Raw genomic sequence first — 20,287 nt, forward strand, 5'->3', positions numbered from 1 at the left:
TTTTTTTCTTTAGTTAAAGTATGGATGTGCCTCTGAAAAATTGGGGATTGGCCAGTTCCATTTGTACCTGTTGGAACTCTAAACAACAACAGTTAATTTCTTCCCTCCCCCCTTCATCGCAAAGGGATTTTTGGGGAAACAATTGGCAAAGGCATGGTTTTGTGAGGGAAACCATGGGTGAAAAAACGGATTGGGAATACACTGGGGGTAATAGGATATAGGATAAAAGGGAAAGGTGGGATTAGGAAAGGGAGACTGTAGGGACTGTTTATAATGTGGATATTGTCTAACATGACTACGATTTTTAGCATATATACTGCCTTTTACAGAAACACCATCAGGCCCAGTGACCTCTGCTGCTTGTAACCCTTTTCTACCTTGCACAATTTTGAACTCTACTACTTCTCCATCTCCTAAACTTGGGATGTATTTTTCAGGGTTATTCTTTTTAATAGCAGTTCCATGAATGAATATGTCTTCCTGGTTGTCACATCTCGTTATAAAACCATAATTTTGTTTAACATTATACCATTTTACTATTCCTTAAACCTTAGCTACGATGATCTTTTCCTTTTTCCGAGTGGCTGCTGTTTTCTGTCTTGCTGTGTTTTTGCTTTCTTTTTTGCTTTCGCTCGCTTCCATGTTGGAACTGCCAGGGTTGTCAGTGCTGCTGGGGCCGTCGGGGCTGCTCGTGCCTGTGCACTCTTCCCGGGGTTGCATTTGGGGCCGCGCAGGCCGGGCCAGGCTGGGCTGCGCCGCTCAGCTCCCTGCACGCCAGCGCCTCCTCTGCTCTCAGCTGCGCTGCTGCTGCCTGGGGCTGCTCCCACGTCTCAGCCGGGCCCCCAAGCAACGACCCCCCCACGCCCTGCTCCAGTGCGCGTTTCGGCTGGGCACGGCTCCGCTCCTCTCACAGGGCTCGCTCCACCACCCGCTGCGCGGGGCCGGGCGGGCTCCCGCCGCGCCTCACTCTGCTGCCGACACTGTGGCTCCCGTGGCTCCACCCGCGCGGGGGAACTGCCTCGCTGCTGCTCGGAGAGCGCTCGGTGCACGTGGCCGAGGCCAGACGGTCCCTGAGCCAGGCTTCCCTTTGCCAAGACACAGCTGACATTGCTCAACAGTCTTGGTAACTTAATAATATTCACAAAAATATTCTTCCATCAGCATATATTTTGACTCAGAAATTAACTGTGTCCAAACGCTCTTCCAAAAGTCTTTGGTAAGAATCAAATCCCAAGAAACGTAGAAAAAGTTCTTAAACAACCATGCCAGGAAGTGTTTCAGTTCCTTTTGAGCTTGAATTAAGCTAAAATTTGCAAATCGTTGTTCAAGAATCTTTTCAAGTTTAAGATAAATGTCCATGTGCAGCTTGGAGAGCCAAGACTCTTTCCATGGTTCCTCCATAGTTTAGAGATGGAACAGCAAAACGAAAACAAGAAGAGAAATCCAGAGTTTACTCACAAATCAGTTGCTGTCCCTAGGGATCAGGGATCGTTCTGCCTGCAATTCTCTACCATTTGTTACAGTGTGGATACTGCAAGACGTGTATCAGACAACGAGGCCTGTGGAAAAGAAATACATATGGACGGATTCTTGGTAGATGTTTCAGAGATGTTTATTTCTCCAGCCGCGTGGCCAGGGCTCTGCCGAGGAACTGCTCAATCACGAGACCAAGGGTCCTTCTGCCCGTGCAGGGGAACACAAACCAACCGATGGGGAACGAGGCTGAGCAGGGGCAGGAAAACCCCGTGTCTGTCCCCTCAGAGCCCCTCTGCCAGGACCACATGGCAGGGGGGAAGGGACCCCGACAGGTAGAGATTGTTGAATTAAATGAACTTCTATGATACAGCAAGTCATGCTGTTACTTTTCAATAGGGGCCAATTCAAGCTGCTATTTTTTCAAAGTAGGTCTCCAGCAGCACTTTAAGATCGCTTCTTACCTCTTAGACAGAATTTGATTTATTGAATATTGTTCCCCACGCCTGCTGAGTTGTGCAGTTATGGAGCTCAGCCCCATTGCTGTGCATGTGGCTCCATCAGGTGGAAACAGAAGCTGATTTCTCTTTGACAGGTACGATAATGTAAAACTCCATTTTGTAGTGTGGCATAGAGATGCAGTATTTCTTAATGACCACTTATCTAAACTCTTACTTTATTCTATCAGAACAGGGCAGAAATGGTGTATTTGTTGTGACTCATCCCAAAAGCCTTCACCCCTTCACAGAAGTGTAGAGGAAAGGGGAGAGACAAGAAAAGTGTTACTGATTTGTAGACAGGTTTTGATGTAGTGCTCTGTGAGGGAGATCCTTCTCATGTTCCTAAGAAAATGGAAGAAATTATTTAGATTTAAAATGTTTTTGCTGGCACTCCAAGATACCATGTTTTGGTAGAGGTGATATAGACCAGTAGAGTCTAAAATGGGCTTTTTCTACCACATCTTTGCTGTGTTGAAGAATTCATGCTACACAAGAATTTACACAAGGTAAATTTTCCAAATTGTATGATATATTTTCAAAATCTGTACTGCTTTTATAAATAAAGTAGAACACTAACACAGGGTAGATATGTTGCAGCTGTATTATTAATAAAGTGTTAAAAAGTGTATGGTGAAAGTGGAATTAGTCTTTGGTGTGTGTTTTTGTTTTGTTTTTACAAACATTCTGTGGGATAGATAGCCATTATGAACTTTAACAATCTTTCAGGACTCTCAGAAATGTTTTGCCCTTGCTTGATCTATTTAGAATTTTCTACTTGTATTTGCTTTGTGAGGTTCTGCATGAGTAGGGCATGGCAATTTACTGATATTAAGTAATTGGATTTATTTAAAGTGTGTAGCATTGCATGTCTTCAGGTTATCTCTCCAAGTATTGTGTTTGACAAGTGCTGACAGGAAATCTGGGAATTCTAGATAACCTGACTTTCTTGCAAAATCTTCTTAGTTTGTGTATAAATATGTAGTTTTCTGTACAGACTTCTGTTGAAAAGTAGTGGAGTGGAAAGTGTAAATGTTATTGGCTTGAAGAGTTGGTTTAACTTTTGTACAAGGCTTGTATTTTTATGTTTAAATATTTGTGACATGATAGCTACTTTTTATAGCAAAGAATTCTCAAATATCATGCTGTTTGTAACTGGATTTAGATAGTTACCCTGACAGAGGTTTGTTTCTGTAATGGGGAAAGGATTTTTTACTTCTAATAGCAGCCGTACACTTTATGCTTTACATATGTTTAGAAAAAAAACTTGAGAAAATACCTTGCTATATTTGCTCATTAAGTTTCGCAAAGTGAAAATTTTATTGAGTTAAAATTGCCTCATATGGTATGTACAAGTTATGCTGTCCTGGCAAACACATTTTGCAGAGCTTTGGGCTTCAATTAAGCTCAGATCTTGGTTTGCTGCCTTTTATGGTTCTCATATTGGCCTGCAGTGTGAGGCACACGTGTGATGCTCAGGTGGGAGGTTCCATTCTTACTGTGAAATCACTGGCCTCTTCTGCTGGTTTGTCTCACTGTTATAGTGTGACAAAACCCAAATGCTTGTGCCTGGTATATGGCCAGCAATTAAAGGCCTTTGAAACTTTGTGGGGAATGCTGCCTGGAATATACAGGGATCAAATGCTATAGACCAGGGGAGGCCGAGTGGGGAGACTGTTGTTGAGTATCTGATAGTTTCATTGTTGGTTGTGTTTTCATGGGGAATTTGGAGCACTTACTACCATCTCTCTGTCCTAATACTGTGAAGAGCCAAAACGCTCCTAATTATGATGTGGAGGAAAAATTACCACTGAATTTACTCTTGAGTTTACAATGCCTTAACTCAAATGAAACAGAGAGAGCCCTTGTGGTTTCTTTACTTTTAGTTACATGTATTTGAGTAGCTGTGCCTTGATAAAATTCTCTGCTTGCCAGTATGTAATGGAAGATGTGATCATATTTGGAGAACAATACATAGACCTTAAAGCATAAATTTGGTCATAAAAGGCTTAATTTTGTAATTTTTCTTGCTTACTCATTTGTGTAAATTCTTTGCAGAAGCTTTAAAACAGGCATTTGTCATCTCTGTCTCTTTGCTGTTATCATACTTCTATCATACATCTATAATGATTTTTTTGGCAAATTTGGGGTTATTTCTGTGATGTAGCACACTTATTTTCAATAATTAAAAAAATTTGGCAAAATATCTTTCCTCACAGTTCAAGGAGGGAATTGCCACAGGAAAAAAAATTACCACTGAAACTTGTGCTCCCTGGGAGATGCTTCAAAATCTGAAAGATCATGGTACTATTTGATATAAAAAGCATTGGATTAAGCCCTTGCAGACTTCATGTACCAGACTAATTATGGAGCCAATAGTAAGAATGTTCATTTATTGCATCTGAAATAGCTTCACATTGTCTGGTCTAAGAATGTCTTGATTCTATCACAAGAACAGTACAGACCAGACAGGGTTGTCTGTACCTTGGTGTGCCTTCCCGTGATGGAAGTCTTCAAGGAAATTTGTAGTTATTTGGACTGTAATTTAAACCACTGTCTTCTGGCAGAAATCACTGTCACTTTGAGAGTGTATTTCCATGCTGGGGTATGTTGATGTAATCTTTAAACCTCTACACTTGAATTTTTGTTTCATCCTATGTCTTTTACTACCAGAAGTGCATTTCATTGTATTATAGGAAGGTACAAATAGCTTTTTTTACTGTTCTTGTGGAGGCTGTGATAAATGTAAACACAGCCAACAGGAATGCATGAGGTCTTTATTACAGATCCATAAAACCTGATACCCAGATTAGGGAAGTAAGAGAAACCAAATGGAGAGGATAAGGCAGCACATCCAGTAATAATTTTCCAAATTTAAAATGAGATTGAAACCCCATGAAGAAATGAACCATTATCTTGATATTCTAACTTCTTTTTTCACAATGGAATCTTCTAACATAATTCATCTCTTGACACCAATACTCAGCTTAAAGTTCAAGTATATCTGACATGCTGCAAGCTTGAAAACTGGAATTTACATAAATACCTAACTGATATTACCTTAAACCTTAATAAAAGAAAGCAGTTGCTGCATTTCGTCTATTATCTTGGGAATGATACTCAAAAGGGTACAAAATAACAAAGATAAACATTGATTTCAAAATCTGTACTCCTCTCCTATTTCGTCATCTTTTCTGCCTTCCCGGTAAATATTACTTAGGGTACAGAGCTCAGTCTTCCAAGCCAAAGTTTCTCCAAAAATGTTGCCACTTGGAAAGTGAGGGAAAATGACATAGGGTAGAAATAGTGGAAGAAATAGCGGTAGGTAAAGAAAATAGAAAACCTGAGCAATAATTGGGAAGATTTATCAGACATATGTCTTTTTGTCCAAATACAGGTTTTCTGAAAATGTGTTTTAAAAATAAAACCAATACCTGTTTTCTGTAGGAAAATGTTGCAGTCAGCTTGCACTACTGTTTTTAAAATCATGTTACAAAGGTGCTTCAGCCCAGTCAACATTAGTTATAAAATGCTTTGACACCAATACTCTGCTTAAAGTTCAAGCACATTTGACCTTTTTCATAATTTGCATAAATTATTCTTTATTTCTGTTTGTAGACTAAGGTGTTGATCCTTCAGCTTGTTCCCATTGGGCTCAACTGTAATTCCCTTTAAAGCTCTAGGTAATTGTACACTTTTAATGTTTTATATGCTTAATTCTGTAGGAGAAACAGGGACAAAAAAAGGATCATTAACAAATCAGTCCAGGTCATGACAGTGGTAAAGGAAACCTCTGTTGTACAAGGTAAGGCTCTATTTAAAATCATAGCCAACATATTGAAGGACAAAGAGAATGGCAGGCTTTGGGAGTCTTTTTTTCGAGACAGTCCTCCTCTTGCATTTCCATTTTGTAATGTGAAAATGCCGTAGTGGTGATATTTTGTGACATCCAATTTATTTACCTTCTGATAGACATTACAGTTCCTCTGTGGCTTTAATGACAGCCACAACTCTTGTTAGGTACAAATTACTGAGAAAGCAGATGATTATCTTCATATCTGTTGTGGCCTGTCAGTGTTACTATGAAATGTTTCCTTGTTCTGTCTGAAAGGAAGCCTTTTGTTGCTACTCTTGTTCTGCCTACTATACCTCCCCATCACCACCACCTCACATATTTTTTCAATGTCCTAAAGCCATAGAAAGAAGAATGGAAATTTTATTTGCTGTTGTGATTTGTTGAAAAACTGCTTTTCATGGCTGCAATTAATGTTAATCATTAAAAGCTCTGGAAATACAACTGTGAATTAATAACTATTTAATAATACATTTATTTTAATTTTAGAATTGGAAAAGAAAGTCTCTTCTCCCAGCCTTCATGGATCTTACATTGACTCTGCTTTCTCACGGAAGTCTAGTAAATAAGTGTTAATCCTTAGAAAATATCCTTATGGGCCACTGGTCTATCTTGAATTCTGTTTCAGTGATGTATTATTCACAGGGAAAAACTCCCTTCTAGACTTTAGCTGGAGTTTGTGCTCAGGCATGAATTCGGTGCCTGCTATAGCAAGTCTGTGCTAGGTATGACCAGTTCTGGAGGATGTACTTGACTGACCTTCCTGCCAAAGGGTACTGGGAGCAACGTACAGCACAGTCGTGGCAGTTCCTCAGTCAGATCAGGAAGATGTAAGGAAATCTCTGACAGTCTTGCTCATTTTTGCCTTTCATACAGCAAGGTGTTATAAGAACACATGTGATATATCTGTATGAATTATTTTTTCCATGCTGGCATTGACATATCTGAAGACGGTGTTGGTATCTGCTCGTAACGCTATAAAATCTTGTTCTGTGTACTTTATTTGCATAAATTGTCTATGCATCATTTAAGGCTGCATGTGTAAGTAGAAATTAAACCAACAGTCCACAGAAAAGAATGTTCAGTTGTATTGTCTTCCACAGTAGCTTTTCATTTCTGTCTTGGGTTGAACATTACCTTCCAAACTTGGCTTTATGTCTTTGAGTTCAGTATTGGTCATGCAAGACTATTATATGTGTCATACACTTTGTTAGCCTTTTCTCAGTAAATGTAGATGATGTCATATCTCCTGTGTGACATTTAGTAGGACAGTGTGACACTGAACTCTTTAATATTAAGCTAAGGTTGATAGAGTAGCTTCAGTAATTTCCACAGACATGCTGTTTTAAGGTGATGCGTTCTCTACACAAGTATATAGCAAAAACTTCATGAGATTCATTATGTGCATTTTTTTTCCTATGAACAACAGAGTTGATTTCAATGCAGTAAACCAGATTTCTAGAGTGGAAATGAGTCATATTTTTAATAATGCATTCTATAAATTCACAAAAATGAATCTTTATCCTTTTTTACTTCTCCCTCATTCACTTAATTCTACATCAAGATTCAATTCCCTTTAGACTATGTGTGCAGTTGTTGCGGAGCTGTACCGTGTGTTTGAAATGATAGGGATTTTGGAAAAAAAAGGACATTGTTGATCTACACCATTAATGTTTAAGCTGTTGGTACTGTTAGTTTGTTTCTTTATGAAGCAAATTAATTAAGAGACTTTTCATTTAAAAATTAGAGTTGCTTTTTTTTTTTTTGTAAATGAAATAAAGGGAGCCCTTTCTCCTGAACAAGGGAAATTTTGCACCACATGATTGTTGAGTTGGGAACACTCCAGAGAGAGCAGCTGACAGCCTGTTGTGATTGTGATGAATGAGACCGTAAGTGTGCATCTGGGTACACATATAATTGTTTTTGCTTCTTGGGCATTGCTTTTCACAGGCATCATTTCTGTCATGATACCAAATGTATCTTACAAGTCCTTTTGAGTAGCCCTTCAATAAAAAGCAGACTGTAAAACTGTTGGGATTTTCTAAGTTAATATCGCCTAATGACTTAGAATAAAATATTGAGTCAGCACTTCGTTTTTCTTTAAATGGCCCACCAATAATAATAATTCTTTATGAAAACAACCAAAAACACCTTTATATATAATATGCTAGGCTGCATATTGTACTTCATATTATTGGTGTGTTTTCAGAATTTATTTCTTATCAGCACATTCCCATGACATTTCCTCTTGCAAAATACTTGACTCTTCTTCCTCCCACCCCCTTTTTTGTTTACAAAGTTCAGTTCAATTCTTCTGTGTCTATTCTGATTAAAAAGAAGTGGATTTAAAAAAATGTTGTAGCGTTACTAAGAAAAGATTGTGAGGCTGGTGTGTAATGCCTGAGTGTCCTGACAGGCTGCATCTGACACAGATGGGTCGTATTTCTAAATCTTCTGGTTTTTAACTGCACAAAAGCACCTCCAGTTGTTATTGTTGGAATATCTGTTTGTTTCCTGTTGAGAGCTATGAATCCAGGGTTAGATGTGTGGACCCTGTGCCCAGGGTTCATGCTGAGATCCTGATGAGGGGACCAGTTGTGGAGGGGAAGGACGCCCCTGCCCAGATCTCCAAGGTGCCCAGTGCCCTGTGGGTGAATTGCCTGGGAGGCCTGACTCCCCTCAGTGACTCTGCCCTCAGCATCCCTCTGTCTGCCCAGCCCCAAACTGAGGTGAGGCAGAGCTGTTGCCTCTCTGCAACCAGAGGGCTCTGTGGGAGAAGAGGGGAGAAAGAAGGAAAAAGAGTACACTGGGAAAAGAGGAGCAAGCACTCTCCTTCCTTTTCCCCCTCCCACTGCAGCTTCCAGCACAGCCAAAGTTCTCTAAGGACAGACCCTGGCTTTTAATGAGGCCACACTGAGTGGGGGTTGTATGAGAAGAAGGGTGTAATAACATGAAAGATCAGAAATACTGCAGTACTCAGGGGTATTGTAGGAGAGCTGACGTGGGTAAAGCCTTTCGCGATCTTCGTGGTGACGTTGCGAGGACAGAGTGGTGACCATTGTGGTCACCAGAGATGTCCATGTTGCAGAACTCTTGTGTACTGGGTGTGCATCCTTCACTATCCTCTGAATAACACAATGCACATGTTCTCCCTGTGAACCTCCTGAGCAGGGGAAGGACATCCCATGGCTGTATGCAGGGATGGATGTGGATGTTGGGCAGTGAGCAGCAGAGGTGTAGTCAGGTTTGATGCAAAGGTGTCTTTGCAGTCACAGTCTCATAAGATTAGGGGGATGGTTTGTCTTAGTGCTGCTGAAGAGTGTATGTTCTGTGTTCTTAATGAAATTTTGACCTTTATAATTCCCCAAAGGTGAGCCAGTGGGGAGGAGAAGATGGAGACAGTTTCTCAGTCTTTAGCTGAGGCCCTGTACAGGTGACAGACTAGTACCTTTATATTAGTGTTAAATATTGAGGAAAATCTTGATTTGCACACTTACAGAACATATTTTATATGCTTTTTTTCCCTGTGGCTGGCCTGAATTTATTTAAATCCTAAGCAAATGTTTCATCTTTGAAACTAAAAAACTCTCTGGTTCTGCCTTGAAATTCAGAAGATGAAGCAAAAGCTTCTCGTACTGGTTTTGTGTTCTGGTGTTTTTTTTTCTTTTTACACCCCCCTTCACCCCCCAATCCACACCCCACTTCCTCATAGTTTAGCCATGTCTGTCTGGCTAATAGTTTATTTAGCTTTTAGCATTTCATATTGGTTATTTAGGTATTCTTGAGTGTAACTCTCTACAGATCCCTAGTCAGGTATAACCAGTCAGTTCATCATCTCATTTCTTTGCCTGTTTGTTTTTCATGGGATATTATGAGCTGATTAAGAGATTGAGTTAATTCAGTGGTTATCAAACTAAAATTCTTGATATTGACATAACTGGCAAAATCTTATGGTGCCTGTGTTCTCAGGAAAATATGTTAAAGGAAAAGACTCAAGGCCCAAGTAGATGGATGTTTAACTTACCAGGTGTATTTGGACTAAACCAAGAGCTCATAATGGGGAAAAAAGAATTTGTCAGCAAAAAATGACTTAGAGGTCAAGATACGCAAGTATAACATCATAGTTGCAAAAAACAGACTATGTAAGTTCTTGCAGAAGAAAATTGGAACAAACAACAAAGTGTTCTTCAACTTTAAAAGTTAACAGAGAGAAAGGGGAATGCAAGGGTGACCTCTGCAAGGTCCGGATGGTATAAAGGATAGAAATTATTTGGGAATGGTCCAAAAACTAAGTAGCAGTTCATGAATGCAGACAAGGCAGTTAAGGCAAGCCAGATACTAGTTCCTTCTTAAAGGATCTGTTCCAGTGCTTTCTAGAAAATGTGCTTATTTCCTTAAATCTTTTAGGGAAGTTGAGAAGGGATAAAGCCATATTATTGGAGACTGAAACAATTGTAAAAACATTTAAGAAGATGAAAAAATAACTAAGAGGAGGAGTTCCATTAGCATACCCTCAGCACTGTATATTGGTTAACTGTGAAGACTTTTTCAATCCTGGTTTTTTTGAGAAAATCTGTGGTTTGATTCCATGTTTGTTTTTTCTCTCTTTCAAAATAATTGAGACTGCCTCAAGTTTAATGTGAGAAGCTGCAGTATTTATCAATATGTATTCTGATTTCAGAGCTTTAAACCATAAAATTTAATATCCTGTTGTTGGTAGCAATTACTGCTAGCTGCACCAGGAGAAAGTAAAAAGAGATACTTAGCTCTCTTCACATGATTGTTCGCTGGGATTGTCGCCTGTGGGACTGTGATGCTGAATCTGAATAACCCTTATACCCTTGAGAAAGTAATACAAATGTAAAGAAAGGGTTTTTTTGACAGGTTTGCACTACATGCTTAGATGAGAATGAAGTCTTAAGAGTTTTCAGAATGTTTTCCTCTTTCTTGCCCTCTTTTAGGGGTTAATTCTTGTATTATGTTTCCATTGACTCTGCTTCAGCCCTTTGACTTCTATTTGAAAACAGTTTTGAGCAAAGACTCTCTCACAGTTGTAACCAAATTCAAAGCTTATAAATCAATCATCTGTTTGGGTCACCTGAGACCTTGTTCTCATAAAACATAACGCCAAAGAGCTGTTAAATATAAACACTTGGCATTTCTTCTAAAAAGTTGACTTTCAAGTATTTACTCAAATATTTTTCACAGTTCTTGCAAATACTTGTTCTCCCACCTTAGTGGGAGAAACTCAATTCTTTTCTTCATTTTCCTTCTGCTCCCAGTATGCTAAAGTGAATTTTGTGGCTATGAGTAGAATTCTTTTGTTTTGAGACTGATCCTTCCATGTTTCAGGAAATTCAGTTTGCCATATTCCATTTAAAAAACTATTTTTAAAATACATACGACTCTTAAGACTCGGGTTCTTTTTCTTTGCTCTTTACCTGCTGCTTGATTCAGTCTGTGTCTTGTTTAATGGCTACTGATTACATTGCAATACTGTGTAAGAGCAGTATTTTATCACTGTAGCTTCCATCCAGGTAACGGACTCACCTGGTCATAAAATCTCATTTTAAGCAGAATGTTTTTTTCTTTGTTTTCCTATCAGCCCAGTCATTGAAGGAGTTTGCTCGGCTCCTGATTGCTGTTGAAGAGGAGAGAAGACGACTGGTAAGTTTGCTGGCAGTAATCTTGCCTTGGGCCTCTCCTTGTGTAAAATAGTACACTTTTTTTCTATCCCCCTCAAGTCATTTTTTAAGATTTTATTTGCGTAGTAGAGGTTAAGTATTTCATAAGAATTATTTGGAATTCTTATGCAAAGGCAGAAGTGTACTAGCACAAACTACAGCAATTTTTAGTAAACTGTTCAACCAAAGACTTTTGCATCGATTTAAAAATTGTTTTCTCCCAACTTCCTATCTCCCTGCTCCTTGACCCAAAATAACCTTTGAATGCTGCTGTACCTTTCCCTTCCTGCAAAGAGCTTATACTGGAGATGTAGATCTATATTTATATTTAATGAAATACTCTTGAGTGTTGTCCAGTGAATGTATGTTAGTAATCCAAGAATATGATAACTGATAAGAGAATGCAAATTCATCAGTCACCCCAGAGAAACTCTTGTAGAATACATTATGGATCAGACTTGTCAGAGTCATCCATTGATATGGTGTCCTTATGCCATTTGAATCTGTAGTGTGCTCTCATTTTTATATTTCTGTTCAAATATAGCTTTGTTAAAGAAGTTTTAAGTGTATTTTCATGCAACTATTTAAAAAAAATAATACCAGGTAAGCAGTGAAGCTGTTTTTTTCCTTACTTGGGAGACAGTCATGAATAAATGAGTGAGCTAAGAATTAACATCAGTAGGGGATTTTTAAATATTGTGAAAGTTTAACTAGCTCTAGTCCATCCAATGACTGACTGTCCTGGTTTTCCTTCCTCTTATGGGCACTCAGGGCATTGAGGTAGGGCATTGTATTTTGCTTGACAAATAAATAACCAAAGAATTGGTCTCCCACTATTTCTGTTTAGATAAATACTTTAAAGTGGCAAAGTCATAACATTTATTCATTACAGTTGCATGTAAAGTACATTATACTTTAAATGTATAAAAGTATAAAATTTTTTTGCTTCATGCTAAATATTTTTTCCTGGGTAGCTGGAAGAATGAGGTGGCTGTTCCGTACTTACCACCTTAAAAGTTGGTTAGCAGAACACTTATTAATTCCTTAGTTAAACAATGTTTTTAAATTAATAGCTTTCCAGTTTAAGTTAAAGATTGTTATGAGCTAACTATTAGAAAAAGAAAAAGCAATGAATAGGTGAGGGTTTTATTTTTCAAGCTCATTAGTCTTTCATAATATGTACCAATAATTTCGTATTATTTTCTCTCTTTTTTTTTTCCCCTCTTTTTTTTCCCCTCAGAGGAGTCACTACCTGTTTCACTTTTAGAAGTTTATGGCCTGTCTTTGGTTTATAATTTGGTCTTGCTATATGATGTGTTTGTAAAAGGTGTAGGAAGGCCTTTAGCATACAATAAGGAAAAGAATATTAATATTGTTAAGCGAAAAAAGACCAGTCAGAGGGAATGGTTCGTGGTGGGTTGACCCTGGCTGGATTAGAGGTACCCAGCAAAGCTGCTCTATCACTGCCCTCCTCAACTGGGCAGGGGAGAGAAAATATAAGGGAAGGCTCATAGGCTGAAATAAGGGCAGGAGAGATCACTCGGCAGTCACTGCCATGAGCAAAACAGACTTGACTTGGGGAAATCTGTTTAATTCAAAGACAGTCAAATCAGAGTAGGGTAATAAGAAGCAAACCCCAAATCTTAAAGAAACTTCTTCTCACCCCTCCCTTCTTTTGAGGCTTAAATTTAATCCCAATTCCCTACCTCTTCCCTGCCAGTGGCACAGGAGGGCCGGGAATGAGGGCTGCAGCTGCTTCCTCCTCATGGGGAGGACTCCTCACACTCTTCCTTTGCTCCAGTACTGGTCTCTCCTTTGGGGGACAGTCCTCCATGAAATTCTCCAATATGAGTCCTTCTCGTGGGCTGCAGTTCTTCATGACCTACTCCAGCATGGGTCCTTTCCACAGGATTGAGTCCTTCAGGAACAGGCTGCTCCAGTGTGGGTCCACGCAGGGTCTTCAAGTATGGAGGAGCTGCTCTTGACAGAAAATCATTGTAACCAGCTTTTCACTCAGTTTCAAATAACTTCATTCTGTTCTCATTCTCTGTCCAGAATGAGAATGTTGAGGACACAGAGTTCTCATGGTAGTTATATTTGCATAACGAAATTTATCAAACTTAGACTTTCTCTGGTTTTAAAACGTTTGAGCTGCTTGTTGGTGGAATTTGTTTAATTATTATTGGAATAAAAGTATCACCTTTGTCAAATGTATGGTTTTTTAATTCTTCAGTCTCTTACTGCAATTTTCTACATGTCATCATAGAATCCAGAGGTCCCTGTGAGGATCAGTGTGCCAAACAGATTCCTGGTATAAGTTTTTTGCTTTACAAACTTGTAATTTAACTGTGGAATCTTCAGAACACTTTGGTTATTTCTGAGGAAGTTTGGAGCATTATTCATACACTTAGGTTTCTCTGCTGGAAGCACTTCGAGTCAGCCAATTTGCAGATTAGTGATGATTTTAAACAAAGTTCTCAGCTGATGGAAAATCTTGAGACATGGGATGCAGGTCTTTAAGAAATTGGTTTCTTTCTGCATAAAAAGAGAAAGCTTGCAAAAGTTATAAAAAAAAGAGCTTGTTCTTTTTGACATTTTGTAGAAGGCTTGGAGAAAAACAGCTAGGCAATGTTGTGGCTATTTATGGATACACTTCATCATACCACTTTCAGCTTTCTTTTAATTCTTGTAGCATGTGACAGTAAGAGACACTATTGTATTACTGAATGCAGGATGTATGAGAATATGGAATGACAGATACTAATTTTGCATACCAACTAATGGCCTTGTTTCCCTGCCTTGAACTTTATTTTGTTAAATTATGAGCACACATATACATACATTAATCAGATTTGAATATGGAAAGTATATATTCATAGAACCAATTTATTTCTCATCTGATGCCTATTAAATTCTTCATAAGTCAAATTATATTTTTGTCTTGGTGAGCACAGTGTTGGAGTGCTTGTCTACAGAATGTATAAATGAAGTGTTTCCAATGGTCAAGGAAATAGTTTGAGAGGTGTTTAGCAAGTCTTCTGTCCTTCCTGCATGAAGAACCAGAAGGAACTATATTTTTTTTATTTAGAAGAAGCTAATGAAGCAAGACATTATGAACAGTATTACTGGGAAAAACACTGAAGTATAAAGTTAAATGAAAATGTGTATCACATAAATATTCTGTTGTGTAAGGCTTTGTAGCCATTATTACTGGCAGAAGTAATAATATGGTGATTATTGCAAGTCAGTTTCTTTTATCCTTGTCTTTTATTTCTTGATGCTAGAAAATTGACTGGTATTCAGAGAAACCAGAGGCCATGCACCACACATTTCCTCTTAAAAAGCAAATAAAGGAAAAACTAATTCATAAGATACCTTCTATGATATACAGCCTTAGGTTTGGTATCTGTCATTTTGTGGTGGTGTTAATTTAGTGATGCTGTTGGTAAATGGCACATTAAAAAAACCCAACCAAACAGCACTACTCTTGGGCTTCACATGTACTATAAATAGGGAAAAAAGTCAGATTCCTCCCCACTGCGTTTCCAACGGCTTCAGCAGCGAGCCACCAGGGATGTAGAATAATGACCTCTATTTCCTAGTGTTTATTAGGGAACAATAGAGATGATATAATTTAATCCCATGTGAATGTTTGAACCTTTATCAAGGGAACTTACTTAAAATAATTTCCTTCCTCTTTCACTGAATTTGCATTCTTTCTGTTAAATAAGTGATATATTTTATTTTAAAGATTCATATTTTATTTATGCTTCCTATTCATTTGATATTGTTAGTAAAATTAATAACAAACAGAAATTATCTGAGAGTAAAATAAAATGCTACTTCTTTTTCCTTTCATAGGATTATTCTGTGCTAATGTAAGTATAGATGAACTGGTTCATGCTACTGGTCCTAGAGATCCCCTATGAATTTGAAGCATTGAATGAGTTCTCTTGAGTGTTCATGTTACCGTGCTGGAGCTCCCTGATTATTTCTGAGAGTTTACTAAATCCAAGATTGAAATAGGCTCTTAATTCTTACATTCCTTGCTATTTATACAAGTTCTTTTTGGGTTGTTGGCTGGTGATGAATGGTCCCAGGGCTTTTTCTCTCTGGCATCATGAATCTGTGAGATTCCTGACCAATATTAAATACTCCAGGGGGTAGCATAAAAATTCTGAAGTGGATAGTTTTGTACTATCCTCGATGAATATTTTTCTTTGTAAAGTCTGCCTTTTTGTATCTAATAATCTTCATGCTTCAGACAGTATCTCATTTTTGTGGACTTTTTTTGTATTAACTGGATGTTCTCATTGTGGTTCTGTATTTGCCCTCACACAAGGGGTCTGATGCTATCTGCTTTCAGGGAAGGCATCAAAATATTCAGTTTCAAAAGCTGCACTTGAAGAAGAATAATTGAGCTGTTAAAACCTGGAATGGTACATAAAATCAGATACTGAAGGACACAGCATGTTGTTCAGCAGAATTAACCTTTTCCCTATAATGCAAAGTGCGTTACAGATTCCATCAGAAGAGTAAGCAGTCTCCTATCCACAGGGCAGCTTATTACTCAGTTTATACAGGGGAAAAATAACATTGCATATTCCAGCACCCTGAGACTGCACAACAAACCCCTGGCATTTTGTTTTGCATGGTGTCTCTCTCAAATTGCAAAAAAATAATGTTTGATGGTGTTTTGATCTACTTGGTAACTGATTTCAGTGTTTTTCACCTCTCATACAAGATTTGGCATTTAAATTAATCTCCTTGGTAGGAATCTCCCAGCAAGAACAGTGAAAGCATGTTACTATAAGTGAAGGAAATCACAACAAATAAAGGGACTTCTTTGAAGTTACAACTGGTTTTTTGTTTCTTTATTTTTGTTGTTCCTCCTACTCCCTCTCCCCCTACCATGTTTGCTGTTTAATTAAAAGCACATGGTTTTAGTGGGTTTCAGTTTTTTCCTTATATTTAAGATGAGTGTACATCCTGTTGAATCATTATGGTAGCGTGGACTGTTTTGTTAACCTAACTTCTTTGGAAAAACTTTCTGAATTTGTGCATCAGATTACTAACTTGGAAATACCACTTTGAGGTTTATATTGAAGAAGGATCAGTAAATCAGTACTGAATTTTTAAATTTTCTTATAGAAATTATTTTTATCTACATTTATGTATTTATTTTTTCACCTTTTCTTCCTCCAATTTCACTCCAGGTTTAGCAGACAACATATTTGATATTAATTACAGAAAAAATCCATGTCTTTGGCAAGGGAAATTCTGCAAGATAGGAAAATACTGATTTCAATGGTTTTGTTAAATTTTAAATGTTTTTTTTTTCACCAGCTTGTTGTTCTCTGACAATCAGGCTAAGTTTTAGAAATCATCGGGAAAATTACTGAAAACAAATCACATGCTTTCATAAACATTTTTGGGGAGCCCCCATTTTGAATACTTGCTGTATGCAGTTTTGGCCAGAAAGTGTTATCTAGACTACAAAAGATACAGAGAAAGGCAACAAGGAAGGCGTAACACCCAGAAGCTGAGAATGAGAAGAGACTGCAAGGAGGTCTCTTTGATTAGCTTTAGTTCAAACAAATCAGATCAATGTTATTTGGAGGCCTGTGATTCATTAATTGAAATTACATCTTTCAGCACACTTGAACTAGTTCTCAGCAATAGGTTAACACTTCATCCCTTGAAATCAGATTTTTTTTCTTTTTTTTTTCCCTTGCTGATACAGTTGTCAGTCTTACTTTGTGAGAATAAACCAGAGCAAACACTGCAAAATTACTTGGAGACTTATTTCAGAAGCAAGAGTGTACTCAGTAGCATTGCATGGTTTTCTTCTGTGTTTTAGCTCTGGAATGACTGGAGGAAATGTGCTACAGAGAATTTTATCTAATTAGCAGTTTGCAGAATCAGCTTTGCCCCAAATCTCCATTAGCCTTGTGTTCCATCTTCTTTCACCATCAAAATTGGGGGGTTACTTAGGTGGAGTTCAGCAACACTTAGAATAACATTTCTATATTCATACTAATTGCATATTTGTAGAGTGTTTCTTGAACCTTTTGAGAAAAGGTCTTCCCTGTTGTACTGGTACAAGTGTTTGTGTGACTTTATGGTGAACATAATTGGAGAAGTGATCTAGCTGGAAAAATAATTCCTTTTGCACTAACTTTCTGTTACTTTCTTCCCATCACTTCAGTGCACACAAGGAAAATGAAGACCTTCTGGGCCATAATGAGTATCCAGAAGATAGTCATTTCTTTGATATAATTGCTATCAAAAAGATATTAGAACTGTACCTTCATTTCCCTGCAGATGTTATCTGTGACCATTATAACTCATAAATGAAATCAGGAACAGATAGGCATATTTCTGTCATGCAGACTTCCTAGAGGCGCAGATCTGCAACATGATCCTTTGGTGGGTTCTTGTCGAGAGGGAGCTCTCAGTGCAGCTTTCCCCCTTGCCGTGTCTTGGGCTAGAAGGAATCCTGTTTGCTGTCTTTCTCTGTACCACTTAAGTATGAAAATACACGTCTTCAGTGAATGTTTCTTAGCTCACTTAAAAACCAACAGAGTAATAAAAGTAAACAGTTCATGTTCTGTTATCATTAATGTAGTTTAATCTGTAACATCTGTAGGTATTTCTGAACTTTTCCCATATAAAGAACACATACTAGGCCAAACAATTTGGAGATAAAATTATGGGTGCTATTAGTACAGAGCATTAGCTGACTCTTCCAGATAACACTGCATCAGCTTCCATAATTGTACACTTGGTACATTCCTAATTTGTTTAAATACAGTTCTACTTTCTCCAATAATTTTCATGATTTAAAATAATTTCTTCCACTATTTTTTGTGGAAATGAAGAAAAAACAGTCATCCTGGAACAATTTGATTATGATAATTTTTAAAAGATCAAACTGATCTCAATAGAAACTAGTTGCAACTAGTCCCTCTCTCATTCCTGTAATTGCCATCCTCTGGGATAGAAAATAATACAGGTCCATGTTTTCTTTGACTTTGCAGAGGGTACATCGGGAATCATTGTGCTATGACAGAACAATGCTATTAATTCAGAATATGCTCAGAGTTTTATGATCATGGAGTCAACAGACAATCTACTGTTCACATTTTGCTCTATTTCTTAGCAGCTTTCCATGTTTTTGTTTTTCTTTTGAAAATGTGAGTTGTTTCCTGTTGATATGAATGTCCGGAGCACAGAACCATATCTTATGCAGAGCCTTTTGCACCCTATCCTCCTCAGCTTGGGCCTGGGTAATTTCATTGCCTTTAAACCTACCTGTTGAGGAGGAAAGCAATTTGACTGTTCTTAGAGACAGTCTTTGCTGTATTCCAAGATAGTTGTCATGTAGTTGATTTGTGATGAAGTTATTTTCTTGTAGTAAACAACTTTGTAAGAGGTGTGAAAATGTAGATCTTTCATGTTGATCTCTGCTGTTGTTTCAACTGGTTAGTTTGTATCAAACAGGGAGCACTTGTCTGTCTTGATGGGGCCAAGAGGCTGTGAGTAAGACAGGAGAGTGGGAATAGGATAATTGTTCAAGAGGAAAGGAAAGGGGAACAGAGATAAGGGAATTTATAAGATTCATATATGTTCCTTTAGTATCTTACATAGGCAGTATTCCAAGCCTTAATAAGAAGGCTTTGATAATTCAGTGTCCATCTAGTATTTGCTCTTCAGTTTTCTGCAGAGAATGCAAATTAAGAAAATCCATTTATTTAAAAAAAAACAATATTTGTTGCAGGAGATTAGTGTAATTGGTTGTTAGCAATTACACTAACTGAATTTCTATATCCAAGGTGCGTGTATTTGTACTGGCCTCCCTATGGATATAAAATTAGAGAATTGTTTGGGTCGGAAGGGATCTTAAAGACCACACTCCAACCCCCCCTGCTATGGCAGGGAGGCCACCCATTAGATCAGGTTGCTCAAAGCCCCATCCAGCTTTCAACACTTCTTAGGGTGGGACATCCGCAACTTCTCTGGGCAGCCTATGCCAATGTCTCACCACCCTCAAATTAAAGAATTTCTTTCCTAATTTTAATCTAAACCTACCCACTTTCAGTTTAAAGACATTCCCCCTTATGCTGTCACAACCTGTCCTTGTAAAAAGTCTCTCTCCAGGTTTATCTTGCAGCATTTTTCAGTGAGAACATTCACAAAATGAGATTGCTTGCTATTCCCAGTTTTGAAGAGTATCATGGCGAGAGACATGAAATACTATCTTCACTGAAAGTACCAAATGAAAGGTTAGTCGGAAAGCCTCTTGCTACTTCTTATTTTATAAATCTAATTTGTTCTCAATTCATATGCTCATTCCATGCAAGCATTTCACTTCATGTAGTCTTGCATTGCATGACAGCACTTCCCAAAGTTTTGAGAAGCATTCCGTGAGTAGCGTGGCTGGAAGGAGTTTATTTTAATGATGTTTTAGTCTTCACAGAAATGTGGTAGTTGCAGTTCTAGTTTGTAGATTCTTTCGCTTCCACCACAGTCACTAAGTGTCTCTTCAGATGACTGTTGACAGAGAAAAGAGAAAGAAAGATGTTTACACTTTTAAATGAGTATTTGAAAGGAACATGAGTTCTGGATCAGCAAAAATTATAGCCTTTCAGTTTGATTAATTTATTTTGTGACTACAGAGGGAGGGAATGGAGTTGGTCGTAGAAGAGTATATGTGCTGTACCCATTACTAGCTTGTAGTAATGTCAGAACATGCTGCTACCTGACATGCTACCACGTTC

The 20,287-nt window shown here is 38.0% G+C and overlaps 1 protein-coding gene across 1 annotated transcript in view; it reads left to right on the plus strand.

Annotated features, from left to right (window-relative positions):
• ARHGAP42 (Rho GTPase activating protein 42) overlaps positions 1-20,287 on the plus strand; it is a 148,211-nt gene that overhangs the window by 38,021 nt on the left and 89,903 nt on the right. The window contains exon 3 of the mRNA XM_048294611.1: positions 11,429-11,490. Within this exon, the coding sequence (XP_048150568.1) occupies positions 11,429-11,490 (62 nt within the window). The remainder of the gene's footprint in view (positions 1-11,428; positions 11,491-20,287) is intronic.

This window comes from Corvus hawaiiensis, chromosome 2, assembly GCF_020740725.1.
Source record: "Corvus hawaiiensis isolate bCorHaw1 chromosome 2, bCorHaw1.pri.cur, whole genome shotgun sequence".
Taxonomy (NCBI): Eukaryota; Metazoa; Chordata; class Aves; order Passeriformes; family Corvidae; genus Corvus; species Corvus hawaiiensis.